At 41.7% G+C, this 13,933-nt stretch overlaps 1 protein-coding gene across 1 annotated transcript; it reads right to left on the reverse strand.

The window, feature by feature from the left end:
• Positions 1-12,717: 12,717 nt before the first annotated feature.
• On the reverse strand, positions 12,718-13,732 carry LOC124646257. Its single transcript, XM_047186373.1, has one exon. The coding sequence runs from the start codon at positions 13,711-13,713 to the stop codon at positions 12,949-12,951; it is 765 nt and encodes a 254-aa protein (XP_047042329.1). The 5' UTR covers positions 13,714-13,732; the 3' UTR covers positions 12,718-12,948.
• Between the last annotated feature and the right edge of the window lie 201 nt (positions 13,733-13,933).

The raw sequence follows: 13,933 nt of genomic DNA on the forward strand, positions 1-13,933 counted from the left end.
GTGCTTACACTGCGCTTGCAAGATGGATCGGTTTAAGGCTTTTAAGATACTTTTGTGGCTCTTTGTTTTGGATAGTAAGGGTTAGTTACACAAAAACTGCTGTCCGTCACAGGACAAATTACTGAAGTTTACAGGAGATTTTATTGGAGTACATTATGTTAAAATATAGGCATCAAAGTCCCTGTAAGTTGTTCGGAATTTTTTTGTGTCTGAACGGTTTTCATTTTCAATTACATTTAATAATAATAACCTTCCACGCCGATTTCGGCAACGGCGACCACTTCGACCCTAATGGCGTGCGTGTGCTCTCATGTGGCTGGAGTATCCAATTTTGTGCGTGAAAGTCCGCGCACACTGCGGACATGTCAGGGTACCAGCCACAAAGTTGTAGTTGATAGCTACAGGTGGTCGAGCTTTCAACTCATCTCGTTTGGCATCCAACTCAGAAAGCCGGCGTGCTTCAAAGTCAAAGACTTTGGCTTTAACGCGGCTTCTCCAGTCTCTGCGGTTGGATGCCAGATTCTCCCACTGAGACGGGTCAATGGAACAGCTTTTCATGTGGCGCTTCAGCACATCCTTGTATCGCAGCAGCTGTCCGCCACGTTTCCGCTTGCCCTCCTGCAACTCGGAGTAGAGGATGCGCTTGGCCAGTCTAGTATCCGGCATGCGCAGTACATGCTCGCACCAACGAAGCTGTCTCCTCATGAGGTTTGCTGCAATGCCACCTACATTCATCATCAGCCTATAGCAGTCCACTGCTGGACATAGGCCTCTCCAAGTGCACGCCACTGAGATCGATTTTCGACTGCTCGCATCCAGCTCCTGCCAGCCGTCTTGCGCAAGTCATCATTCCACCGTGCCTGAGGACGTCCTACACTACGTTTGCCGAGGCGTGGTCTCCACTCTAGAACTCGTTTACCCCAACGGTTATCGGTTCTTCGGCTAATATGGCCAGCCCACTGCCACTTCAGCTTGCTGATTCGGTGGGCTATGTCGATGACTTTGGTTCTCTGACGGATTACCTCATTTCTGATGCGATCCCTCAGAGAAATGCCAAGCATAGCTCTTTCCATAGCCCGCTGAGCAACTTTAAACTTGTGGACCAGCCGTACCGTCAGTGTCCACGTTTCGGCTCCGTAAGTCATGACAGGTAGGACGCACTGATTGAAGACTTTTGTCTTTAGGCACTGTGGGATCGACGATGTTAGGACTCGACGTAGCTTCCCAAATGCAGCCCAACCCAACTGAATTCTCCTATTCACCTCGTCCTCAAAGTTGTTTCTACCTAACTGCAATGTCTGCCCGAGGTATACATATTTCCGAACAACTTCGAGAACGGCGCCGTGTATCGCAATCGGTTCCGGTAGAACATGTTCATTGAACATGACCTTGGTTTTGTCCAAGTTCATCCGTAGGCCGATGCGTAGAGAAGATTCAGCCAGGTCGTTCAGCATCTGTTGTAGGTCCTGCAGCGTTTCCGCCATGATGACGATATCGTCAGCAAATCGCAAGTGAGAGATGTGTTCGCCATTGATGTTGATGCCGCGTCCTTTCCAGTTCAGCGTCTTGAACATATCCTCCATTGCATTAGTGAACAGTTTCGGGGAAATAACATCACCTTGTCTCACTCCTCGATGCAACGGTATGGGCCTTGTTTGCTGATTCTGTACTTGGACCGACATTGTAGCGGCTTCGTAGAGACATCTCATCACTTGGATGTATCGCCAATCTACTTGACAACGCTGCAGGGACTCCAAAACAGACCAGATTTCAACCGAGTCAAAGGCCTTTTCATAGTCCACAAATGCTAGACACAGGGCCACCTACATTGCTAGCCACCTACATTGGCTTCCCTCAACACTTCTGTGTTACGCACACGATCAAACCAACGGATATTTAATATTTTGCGCAGACATTTGAGGTGGAAGCGGTCTAGTTGCTTGATGTGGCGTCGGTACGGTGTCCATGTTTCCGCTGAGTAGAGTATACAAGGCAACACAACTGCCATATACACAGAGACCTTTGTGGATATCTTTAGGTCATGGGAGCTGAAGACCTTCTTGTCGAATTTGCCGAAAGCAGCGGCTGCAGCACCAATTCTGCTATTGATTTCGGCGTCAAGGTCGCACTTTGATGTTATAGTGCTCCCCAAATATCGAAATTTATCGACCTGCTTCAGCACATCTTCACCAAGCATAATGGCCAGTTCTTGACGTCCGTGATTGTCTAAAGACATCACTTCTGTCTTTTTGATGCTGATTTTTAGACCAAATGTACAGCACTGCTTGTGAAGGTTCGTGACTAGCTGTTGCAGGACTTCAGGGGATTCAGCCACGAAACAGAGGTCATCTGCATACATAATGTCCTGTATATGTGCATAGGATACCTTTGTGGTCGCCTTGAGTCTATTCAGGTTGAAAAGTTTGCCGTCAGTCCGATGACGAATACGAACTCCTTCAGGAGAAGAAGTCAATACTTCCCGGACTACAACTGCGAAATATAATGCAAACAATGTGGGAGCCAGGACACAATCTTGCTTCACTCCGCAGGTGACGGAGAAGAAGCTCGATTGGTCATCTTCAACCGCTACACAACATTGCATGTCATCGTGCAGGAGTCGCAGGAGTCTTATGAACTTCTCTGTACACCCCAACTTTCTCAGGACCTTCCAGAGGGCCTCGCGAGGGACGCAGTCAAAGGCTTTTTCCAGATCAATAAAGCAGAGATACAAGTGCTGTCCCTGCTCTCTACTTTTTTCCTGGAGTTGACGGACTGCGAATATTGCCTCACAAGTTCCTCTGCCTGGTCTGAAACCAAATTGGGTTTCCGGCAGAATCTTTTCAGAGAGGTTCCTGAGGCGGTTTAGAAGTACTCTGGCGAAGACTTTTCCAGAGACAGAGAGCAGTGAAATACCGCGGTAAGAACCACATTCCGACCGGTCGCCTTTGTTCGTATAGAGAGCCCTGACGCGTGATAACTTAAAAGTTTCAGGAACAGTTTCAGGAACTTTTAAGTTATCACGCGTCAGTCTTTCTCCCACATAAGCACAAACATTTCCCAGACGCGCGAATGCAGTTCCTCGCCGCCGTACTTCAGAAGTTCACCTGGTATAAGGTCTAGGCCAACCGCACGCTGATTTTGCTGTTGTTTGATGGCACAAAGCACCTCATGTTTAGACAAGGCATCGTCCAATTCTTCTGCTATTTGAAGTTGAGGTTAACTGTCTATGTAGTGTAGATCGGCTGTTCGATCTACATTAAGTAGATTATTGAAGTGTTCTGCCCAACGATCTAACACTTCATTTTTGCTTTTCAGCAGACTTTTACCATCCAGCGACTTTAGTGGTACCTTTATGAAGTTGGTGGTACCCAGGAGATTGCGAATTTCGCTATAGAAATCACCGAGCTGATTACTATCAGCAAGCCACTGGATGTATTGAGCCTTGTCTTGCCACCATTTATCTTTAGTGTGTCTCGTGAGTTTACGCAACTCACGGTCACTCTCTCTTATAAGTGCGCTGTTATTACTGCGCTTGAGAAGTAATCGGTGTTTGGCAATAGCTTTAGAAAGAACTTCGTCGTTCTCATCAAACCAGTCTTGCTTGCGTTTATTTTTTAGACCTATGGTGTTAATGGCTACGTCAAGAATGGACGACGATAAAGCGTTCCAGTCTGCATCAATATCACCGGTATTTTGATGAGAGTGTATATCACATGCCAGCGTTTCAGCGTATTTGCTTCGGGGTCCCGGATGTTTGAGTTTCTCAATGTTTATGTTCTGAGGCTTTTTCCTGCTAGCCCTGAATGGTTGCCGAAGGCAAAGACGCAGTTTGGTGACAATTAGTCTATGGTCCATCCAGCAATGAGCACCGCGCATAACACGAGTGACTAGGACCTGAGAGATGTCTCGCTGCCTCGTGATGGCATAGTCAATGAGGTGCCAGTGCTTAGATCGTGGATGCATCCACGTAGTTTTGTGCTTAGCAGCAAGGCGAAACATTGTGTTTGTGATTGCAAGTTGGAATTGAGCACATAAACTAAGCAATTACATTTAATTCCTCAACAGTCGACTGAAATGATAACGAACTGCAGTTATTTCCAATAGTATTCCGTGTCCGATAGCCGAATAAGCCAATAAAATAATTCCAAACCAAATTAACATAACACAAATGATTCACACAAATTAACATGGCGTATTGTGGCGTTGAAATATCCCATCAAATCGCATGAAATTAATAATGTTGGCAACCAGTAGTCGGCAATTATGACGCCGTTCTCGTTTCACACCTAATAATATATGCAATTAAGTTAATTGAAGCGATGTGGGTACACCAAGCACTAGTTATTAGTACGCAGGTGTTAAGCGTTAATTTTCGTCGCGAGTTCGGCGCTGCGAGCTGCGCTTTGGAGCGAGTTGTGACGTCACGCGTTCTAATACTGCGTGAAAGATTCGCTGTGAATGTTGCCGAGCATAGATACAGTAGTTTTTGTTTAATGGTTTTAATGGTCAATATTTTTTTACCTGAAAATCAAAGTAGGTAGATATTTGCCAAGCAACAAGATGGGCTTCCCATGTTTTTCGTGGTAGATCAATTAATTTTCAAATAGATATGTGCACAGCGATGGTGCACTTTATTTCATTCATTCTTGTCTCTACTTTGGTTTTAAATTACATGCCATACATTCGAACTAAAGACAGTTTAACAATGTTCATTATACTTTAAACCTTTCCTCTAGTTAAATCTACAAAATTACTAAATCATTTGTTACGACTATGTTGGTAATTCTATTGAGCCGTGTGTCCCAGTATGTCAGCAGTGTAGTCACGTAATGAAACGCCTGCAGGCGCCCGCCGGGTTGTGACGGCGACGTTTGCAGAACGCCTTTTATCAATATTTGTATCGCCGCTCTAAACTCACTTACCAATGCTTATTGATAAACTAAAATATCAATGTTGGTTTAATAAACTGTTAAATCATTGATAAAATAATGACTTGTGCAAATAACCCAACATGTTCCCGCTAAGTAATCTTGGTTGTATTTTCTAAAATTTAAGGTGAAGAGTTTGTTGACTTACTTGCTTGATGGTGTTAATCTCAGGAACCTATCCTATCATATTAGATGGCCCATTCATCGAGGAGGCCATAAGCAACTTTTTATCTGGATGCACTTGTAGTGGGACCTACACTAATTGTTGACGCATCAATATTGTTCATACTGTACTTGCATTGTGTTCGCCTCCCCAGTTGTCCCGTATATCGCACTACCAACGCACGCTACTAAATATTGTGACCGTACCAAATCCCATGTAACCTAATTGGAGTCAGAAAATAAAAGTGTATTAATTAGTATTCGGTTTATTTACTTATCTCTGAACACGACACCCCACCATCTAAATTGGTGACCCCGTGTGGAGAAAGTGTGAACTGTAACCAGTGAATTTGGACTTGTAATTCAGTGAATCGGACGACCGGGGCAACTCACACAAGTGTACGTAGTGTCGGCTTAATATTAGTGCGCGTCAAATTAAGAAATTATAATGTCGTCTGAAGACAAGAAGGTCGTTATTGAAGAACATCAACTGTCGTCCATCTCCATCACAGCTAGAATTCCGGAATTTTGGAAGAAGTCGCCTAGAACATGGTTTATCCAAGCAGAAGCAGTTCTAAATCCTCAGAAGATGTCCGACGAATCAAAGTACCAGGTCCTTATTTCAAAATTACCCCCGGACGCAGTTGAGCAAGTTACACAGATCCTTGTGGATCCCCCTGAGAAAAATAAATATGAGACCTTGAAGAATAAGTTGATATTTATATATCAAGAATCCGAAGAGCGGCAAGTAAAAAAACTCATTGGCGAAATGGAATTAGGCGACCAGAAACCATCACAATTACTAAGAAAAATGCAAGACCTAGCCAGGGGACGAGTAAATAACGAAACACTCATAGTTATGTGGCAGAATCATTTACCAAATTCGGTGCGAGGAGTTTTAGCTGTAACGGAAGAAAAAGATTTAGAGAAATTAGCATCAATAGCGGATAAAATAATGGAAACGACGACTCCCATACACAGTGTTGCGACTGTCAAACAGGAACCAGGCCCATCCGGTTCTCAGGACCAAATTATTTCGGCAATAAACAAATTGGGTGATAGATTACAAAATTTAGAGTCAAGATCACGAGGCCGTTCAAATAACTGGCGAAGGAATAACTTTAGACGCAACAGATCCAGGTCAGGGTCAAGAAGTCGCACAAGGAAATTCGAAGATCCAAATTGGTTATGTTTTTACCATTATAAGTATCGCAGCAAGGCAACTAAATGTGTGGATCCATGTAACTGGAAGAAAAAACACGACAAGGACAAGCCAGCGGAAAACTAGAGTCGGTGCAGTCTGCGACGGGAGGCTGTGACCGTGCCTTCGGGAATCACCGTCTGTGTGTCAGAGACAGGAAATCGGGCTTAAACTTCTTAGTGGATAGTGGTGCAAACGTGTCAGTGTTACCGCGGAAAGTAGCCTACATGAAAGGTAATACAAGTGAGTGTTGTTATAAACTCTTTGCCGCAAATGGAACTCAGATTAACACGTATGGTACATTGTACTTAGAATTAGATTTAAATCTAAGACGAGCATTCCGTTGGTTATTTACATTAGCGGACGTACAGCAACCAATATTAGGTGCTGACTTCTTAGCTAATTTTCAGTTGTTAATTGACTTGAACGGACGAAGGTTAATCGATCAAGTAACTAATTTAAGCACCAAAGGCAATCTTTCTAATTCTAGTGAGCCCACTTTGAAAACTATCGTAAATAATTGCCCTTATTATGATTTATTATGTGAATTTCCAGAACTAACTAAACCAGTTTCGTACAAAGAAACGCCTAAACATAATGTTTGTCATCACATTGAGACCACAGGACCTCCAGTGCACGCACGAGCCAGGCAGTTACCACCAGACAGGTACGTAAAAGCTAAAAATGAGTTTAAGATTATGCAAGAGCTTGGGATTTGTAGGCCGAGTAAAAGCGCTTGGGCAAGTCCCTTGCATGTTGTTCCTAAGAAGGATGGTAATATTAGACCTTGTGGAGATTATAGACGTTTAAATGCGATTACCAAGCCTGATCGATATCCAGTTCCCCGTCTTCATGATTTTACGTATATGTTAGATAATAAAAAGGTTTTCTCAAAGCTAGATATAAATAGAGCCTATTATTGTGTGCCAGTTGCGGAAAATGACATTGAGAAAACTGCCGTCATAACACCGTTTGGTTTATTCGAATTCGTGCGTATGCCATTTGGATTAAGAAATGCTGCACAAACTTTTCAACGTTTTATGCATCATACTGTTTTACAAGACTTAGATTTTCTTTTCAATTACGTAGATGACGTCATCATTGCATCGGAAAATGAAGAGCAGCATAGAGAACATTTACGAAAAGTTTTTGAACGTTTTAATGAATTTGGTATAACGATTAATTTTTCAAAGTGTAGTTTTGGTAAAGATAAATTAGAGTTTTTGGGTTTTGAAGTCTCTACAGAAGGAATTAAACCATTAGAAGATAAAGTTAAAGCGATTATTGATTTTCCAAAGCCGGATACTATAGAGGAACTTAGAAGATTCTTAGGCATGTTAAATTTTTATAGAGCTCATATACCTCATTCAGCTGATCATCAGGCAGCGTTAAATAAATATTTAGGGAATTCAAAGCGTAAGGATAAAAGTAAAATCAATTGGACACCTGAAGCTACGGAAAATTTTGAAAAATGTAAAGATGATCTTAAAAATGCTACCTTATTGTATTTCCCATCGGCACATACACCTTTGTCATTGATGACGGACGCATCAGACACAAGTGTAGGTGCAGTATTGCAACAAAAAGTTGATGGAAATTGGAAACCTTTAGGATATTTTTCGAAAAAATTAACTGAAGCACAAAAGAAATATAGTACGTATGATAGAGAACTTTTAGCAATTTATTTAGCAATCATACATTTTCGTAATTTAGTTGAAGGGCAAGAATTAATAATTTTTACAGATCATAAACCATTAACTTTCGCGTTTACTAAATTAGGTACCAATAGAGAAACTTCTAGGCGAACTAGGCAAATTATGTTTATTAGTGAATTTAGTACTGACATACGACACATTAGTGGAAATAATAATATAGTTGCTGACACATTATCTAGAGTTGAAACAATAACATGTCCCACGACGTTAGATTTCGCAGAACTCGCCACTGCGCAGGAAGTTGACGAACAGCTTGCAAAATTATTGAGGGCGTCAAACAACAACAGTAAAGTAATATTGAAACGTGTAACGTTACTCGATACTGATAAACATGTTTATTGCGAAATGTCTACTAATAGTGCAAGACCATATTTACCTGAAAAATTTCGTCGTTTAGCTTTTGATTCTATTCATAATTTAAGTCATCCTGGTATTAAGACAAGTAAAAAGTTAGTAAAAGATAGATATTATTGGCCTGAAATGAATAGAGATATTGGTAAATGGGCTAAAACATGTGTAAAATGTCAAAGAGCGAAAGTTCAAAAACATACGGTTTCCGATTTAGAGTCCTTTAAAAGTACTAAACGTTTTGAGCATATACATATTGATATTATAGGACCGTTACCAACCTCGCCAGAAGGTTATAAATATTGTTTAACGATTATCGATAGATTCACTCGTTGGCCAGAGGCATTTCCACTAAAAGAGATAACTGCAGAAATCGTAGCGAAAACATTATATGAAGGTTGGATTAGTCGTTTTGGTTGTCCTATAAAGCTCACTAGTGACCAGGGTCGTCAGTTCGAAAGTAACTTATTCAAAGAATTAATGATTTTAATGGGAATTATAAAGACACGTACAACTCCGTATCATCCTCAATGTAATGGTTTAGTAGAACGTTGGCATAGATCTTTAAAAGCCGCGTTAATGGCTCGCTTAAATAATAAATGCTGGGTTGACGAATTGGCAACTGTAATGTTGGGGTTACGCACAACGATAAAATTAGATACAGGCGTAACCGCTGCACAAATGTTGTATGGCAGTAATATTAGAGTACCCGGTGACTTTTATGATACAACTGATTTGAAAATTAGCGATTCTGAAAATTTCGTAAATAAGTTAAAAGCTGTAATTGACGGGTTAAAGCCATCTAATAGGAAAAATAAGTCACCAAATAAGATTTTTGTGCATAAAGACTTGTATGATTGTGAATATATTTTTATCCGTAATGACGCAGTACGGAAACCGTTACAACCACCTTACGACGGACCATATCGCGTCATAAGTAGAGATAATAAAGTATTTTGTATTCAGTTGCCCGACCGACAAGTTAAAGTTTCTATAGATCGTCTGAAACCAGCGTACATGTTAATAGAGGATGAATCGCAATCTAAAGTAGTTGATAATAGTAATAGGGATACCGTTTGTCGAAAAGTTACGAAAAAAGTATTATTATTCTTTATTGTACACACACATATTTTAATACACACACAATACAGAAAAGTTATGTACAAAGGCGAGCTTAACCCAGAGTTGGGTTCTCTGACAGCAAACCTTAGAGCGATAGAGAGATGCGATATGGAAGAGTAAGTTACAAGTGCACAACATTAAACTAAACAAAGATAAAAATTACATAACATAAAATACATACATATATATAATACATAAGATATAATAAATAAATAAATAAATACATACATACAAATAGGGTCATGCTGATAGGAAATGTTCCTTAGTTCGTCTCTCGAAGATATCTAACGATGTGCTCTCACGTATACTGTGAGGCAGAGCGTTCCAAAGCCTCACAGCGCGAACAGTAAAGGATCCATCATAACGGCTCGAAGTATGAGGAGGGACACGGAGAAGAAGAGATACAGAAGAGCGACAGGGTTTGCCTCTAGGAACAAGGAACTCAAAGCGTTCCCTAAGATAACTTGGAGCGTTGGGATTGTGAAGAAGAGAGAAGAGAAAAGATAGAATATGAGCATCTCGACGCCGCCGAATTGGCAGCCACTTCAGCTGGCTCCGAAATTCTGACACATGGTCATATTTCCGGAGACCAAAAATGAAGCGGATGCACAGATTCTGCAGGCGCTCGAGTTTGTCAAGAAGTTCCTCAGTCGCATCAAGAAACGAGACATCAGCATAATCTAAAAGAGGGAGAAGAAGCGACTGAGCGAGAGTAATTTTTGTCGGAAAAGGCAGGAACTTCTGGAGACGTTTGAGTGACTGAAACGAGCAAAAAACCCTCCTGCTTACTTCTGCAACGTGTGAACCCCAGGACAAATGACAATCCATAAGTATCCCCAAGTTCTTGACTTTTGAGGAGTATGGGATGGCAACGCTATCATATGAGACCGGTGGTGGAGAAGGCAGTTTATTAAGGAAGTATCTGCCACCAATAATGAGAGCTTGTGACTTGGCAGGATTCACTAAAAGACCGAAATCCTTTGCCCATCGACTTATGTTTCCAAGATCATTATTGATGGCATCAATCGCTCTCGGAAGCTCTTCAAGTCTAAAATGCTGATAAAGTTGCAAGTCGTCTGCATAGAGATGGTATTGTGAAACTAGTGATTTAGTGATGGCGTTTATAAAAACGGAGAAAAGTAATGGAGAGAGAACGCCACCTTGAGGAACACCCGCAGCGAGTTCCCGCCACTCAGAGGAAGCCTCATCAACGCGGACTGACTGCGAGCGACCTCGAAGATAAGAGTTGAACCACTCAACTGCAGAAGGAGATACATTTAGTGAGGATAGGATACCTAAGAGGATGTCAAAATCAACCGAATTAAACGCACTGCTAAAATCCAGCAAAACCAAAACTGTTAAAAGCCCCTTCTCCATAGCCAGCCGGATGTCATCAGTAATTTTGATGAGAGCAGACACTGTGCTATGGCCAGGGCGAAATCCAGATTGGTATGGACTTAGCAGGTTGTTAAAGGAGAGATAACGAGAAAGTTGATTGTTGACAACACTCTCAAGGACTTTAGATAGGATGGGAAGTATGGATATGGGACGGTACTGAGAAACTGAGGATGGATTGGAGACTTTGGGCAAGGGCAACACATGAGCTTTCTTCCAAGCTGATGGAAAGGAGCTAGTGAAAAGGGAATAATTGACGAGATGGAGAATGACAGGAATGATGATATTAAGGATAGGAAGGAGCATTTGCAGGTGAAGGCCGTCATCCCCTACAGCTTTTGTGGAGATAGATAGAATGGCACGTTTGATATCTCCTTCCGTAGCCGGGTGGAAAGAAAACGAAGTACATTTAGGCAAAGAAAGGTTTGAGAGATACTTAATAGTAGACGATTTAACGTTGTCGTCCAGTGTTACTGGTGACTTCGAGAAATGGTCATTAATTGTGTTTAGATTTATATCGGGAGCGCTATCATCAGCTACCTTCCCGATACCAAAAGACTTAAGGAATTGCCATACTTGTGCTGTGTTGAAGTTTTTAATGGAGTCGTGAATATGGCGTCTCTTTGCATCTCTGCACAGACGATTGCAACGATTTCGTAACTGCTTGTAGAGAGACCAGTTCTCCTCAGTTGGATCCCTTCTGAATCGGCGCTTAGCCTTATCCCGTCTAGACATCTCTTGTTTTATAGTGTCAGATAGCCACGGGGCTGGAAGGTGTTTAACTTTGACTTTTTTAACAGGTGCATGTTTGTCGTAAAGTTTCAACACCAACCTGTTAAATACAGATACCATGGAATCCACATCAGTGCAGTCGTAAACAGGAGACCAGTCAATTGTACCCGCATCCTCCATCAAACGATCCAAATCAATGTTCTTGAAACTGCGAAGGAAAAGAAATTTGGATTTACGCTTAGGTGGACGAATCTTGTAAGATAGAAACAGAAGGTCATGATATGAGAAAGAGGCAGGAAGTTGACCATGAGTGGCTACTTTGCTAGGGTCTGATACTATTATAAGATCTAAAAGAGAAGGATTACAGTGAGGGGCGTGATGAGTAGCATTAAGCTGAAGAATGTTCATATTGACAGAAGAGACAAGAGATCGAAGTTTACGGCTGCGCACATCATCCTTAAGTAAACAGGTGTTGAAGTCTCCGAGGATTATAGTGTGGTCGTAGCAGGGAGTAAAAGATTCAAGTTTCGACTCAAAAGAAGAAAAGTAGTCGAAAGTGCATGACGGGTTATAATAAACACCTAAAAGTATTTTGACAGCATTAAAAGTAATTTCAATAAAAAGATGTTCAGCGAATTTAGAGTAATCGCCCGGAGACTTGTCAACAATATGATAGGAGATATCACCACGTAGATAAACGGCGACCCCTCCGCCTCCCTTGCCAGTTCTGTCATTACGCACAAGCTTGTAGCCGGGCAAGGAATATTGAGTGGAGGGAAGTGCTGGTTTGAGGAAAGTTTCAGAAACAAGGATAGCATGAACAAGGTTTGAGTCAAAAGAGGACAGAAGATCAGCATGATGAGCGGGAATACTTTGAGCATTTATGTGGACCACATTGAAAAATTTACCATAAGGAGAGAAGGTGGTAGCGAGTTGATCACGTAGATGCACTGAATCATCATTGAACGCACTGGCAAAGCTCTCGTCAGACGCACAAGAAGACGAACAAGAGACAAAACTATCATCAAAATTATCGAACATGACAAGTATACTAAATTAATTATTAACAAACAAAAAAAAAAAATATATATATATATTTATAATAAAATAAAATTTAAAATTATAATAACAGTTACCTATTATTCAACATCCTCGATGCACTCGCCAGTTTGTTAAATGTACCACAACATAGATAAAAAGGCTCGTATCCAAACATAGTTTCCGAACGAATTCAGGAGTAGAGTGAGTTAATCTATGGAAGATGTTATGTCAGGCCGGCAGGCAGTGATGTCATTAAAAACTAAACAAAAATCTGGAGTGACCGACATTGAAAAACATGAATGTACTATTTTGCATGCCTTTTCGACCTCTTCCCTGTTGGAGACTTGTTGGACAATGGACTTTCCCGTGCGCCCAATGTCGGCTCGCTAGCGGAAGTAGCCAACGTCGGAAACTGCCTCGTTAATTGCTGTAGTTCAGCTGGGGATTCTATTTTTCGCCTTGATTTGTCCGGTAGCAGTACCACAATCTTGCCTTCGGATGTCCAGCACTGTTTCACTCCAAAATGCTTGCGGGCGGCAAGAAACGCGTCATGTCGGGGTTTGGTCAGGAACTCCGAGAAAACCAGTCCAGAGCCCTTCAACATGGTCTTGCTTTGCCACACTTCACTACGAAGACTAAGGCTCTGGAATCTAATTAGTAACGGACGTGGCTTACCAGTCTCAGTGCCCAGACGATGACATGAGGCTATATCCGCCGCAGAAATGTTGGACATCTTCAACTTCTCCGTAAGAACTATGACAGCCTGAGACACATACTCTTCATCTTTCTTTTCCGGAAGACCATGCAGAAGGAGAACATGCCTGCGTGAAGCCATCTCATGCCTGTCCAGACCCAGCGTCAGCAACTCCATCTGCAGTTTGAGGGCACTCATTGTCTTCCATACCAGACACTTGAAGTCAGTGTAATCCCGGGACAGGCTGGCAATGGTTTTATGTGAGGCCTCATTGCTGCTCACATTCTTCAGCTCCTCTTCGTATGCTGCCATCCGTGACGTAAATGTGTTGGACAGTTCTTCCATACTGCTAGCAAGTTGTGTGTACAGGTCCATTGTGATGTTAAAAGTGTAGTGAAAGTAACAATTCAAACGGACGAATCCGATAGTAAAGTTTATACTACGCGAACTGGTCGAGTAAGCAAGAAGCCATTGAAATACCGATAAATTATTTTATTGTTAAAATGTCAATTTTGCAGATTTATTTAGGACATTAGTTTCAAATTGTGGTATCGCGATCTTTAATTTCATTTACGTTGAGACGATACATCATAGT

This window comes from Helicoverpa zea, chromosome 3 (genome assembly GCF_022581195.2).
Source record: "Helicoverpa zea isolate HzStark_Cry1AcR chromosome 3, ilHelZeax1.1, whole genome shotgun sequence".
Taxonomy (NCBI): domain Eukaryota; kingdom Metazoa; phylum Arthropoda; class Insecta; order Lepidoptera; family Noctuidae; genus Helicoverpa; species Helicoverpa zea.

Coding starts and splice junctions, on each gene's coding strand:
- LOC124646257 (XM_047186373.1), bottom strand. CDS start 13,713: ATGGACCTGTACACACAACTTGCTAGCAGTATGGAAGAACTGTCCAAC.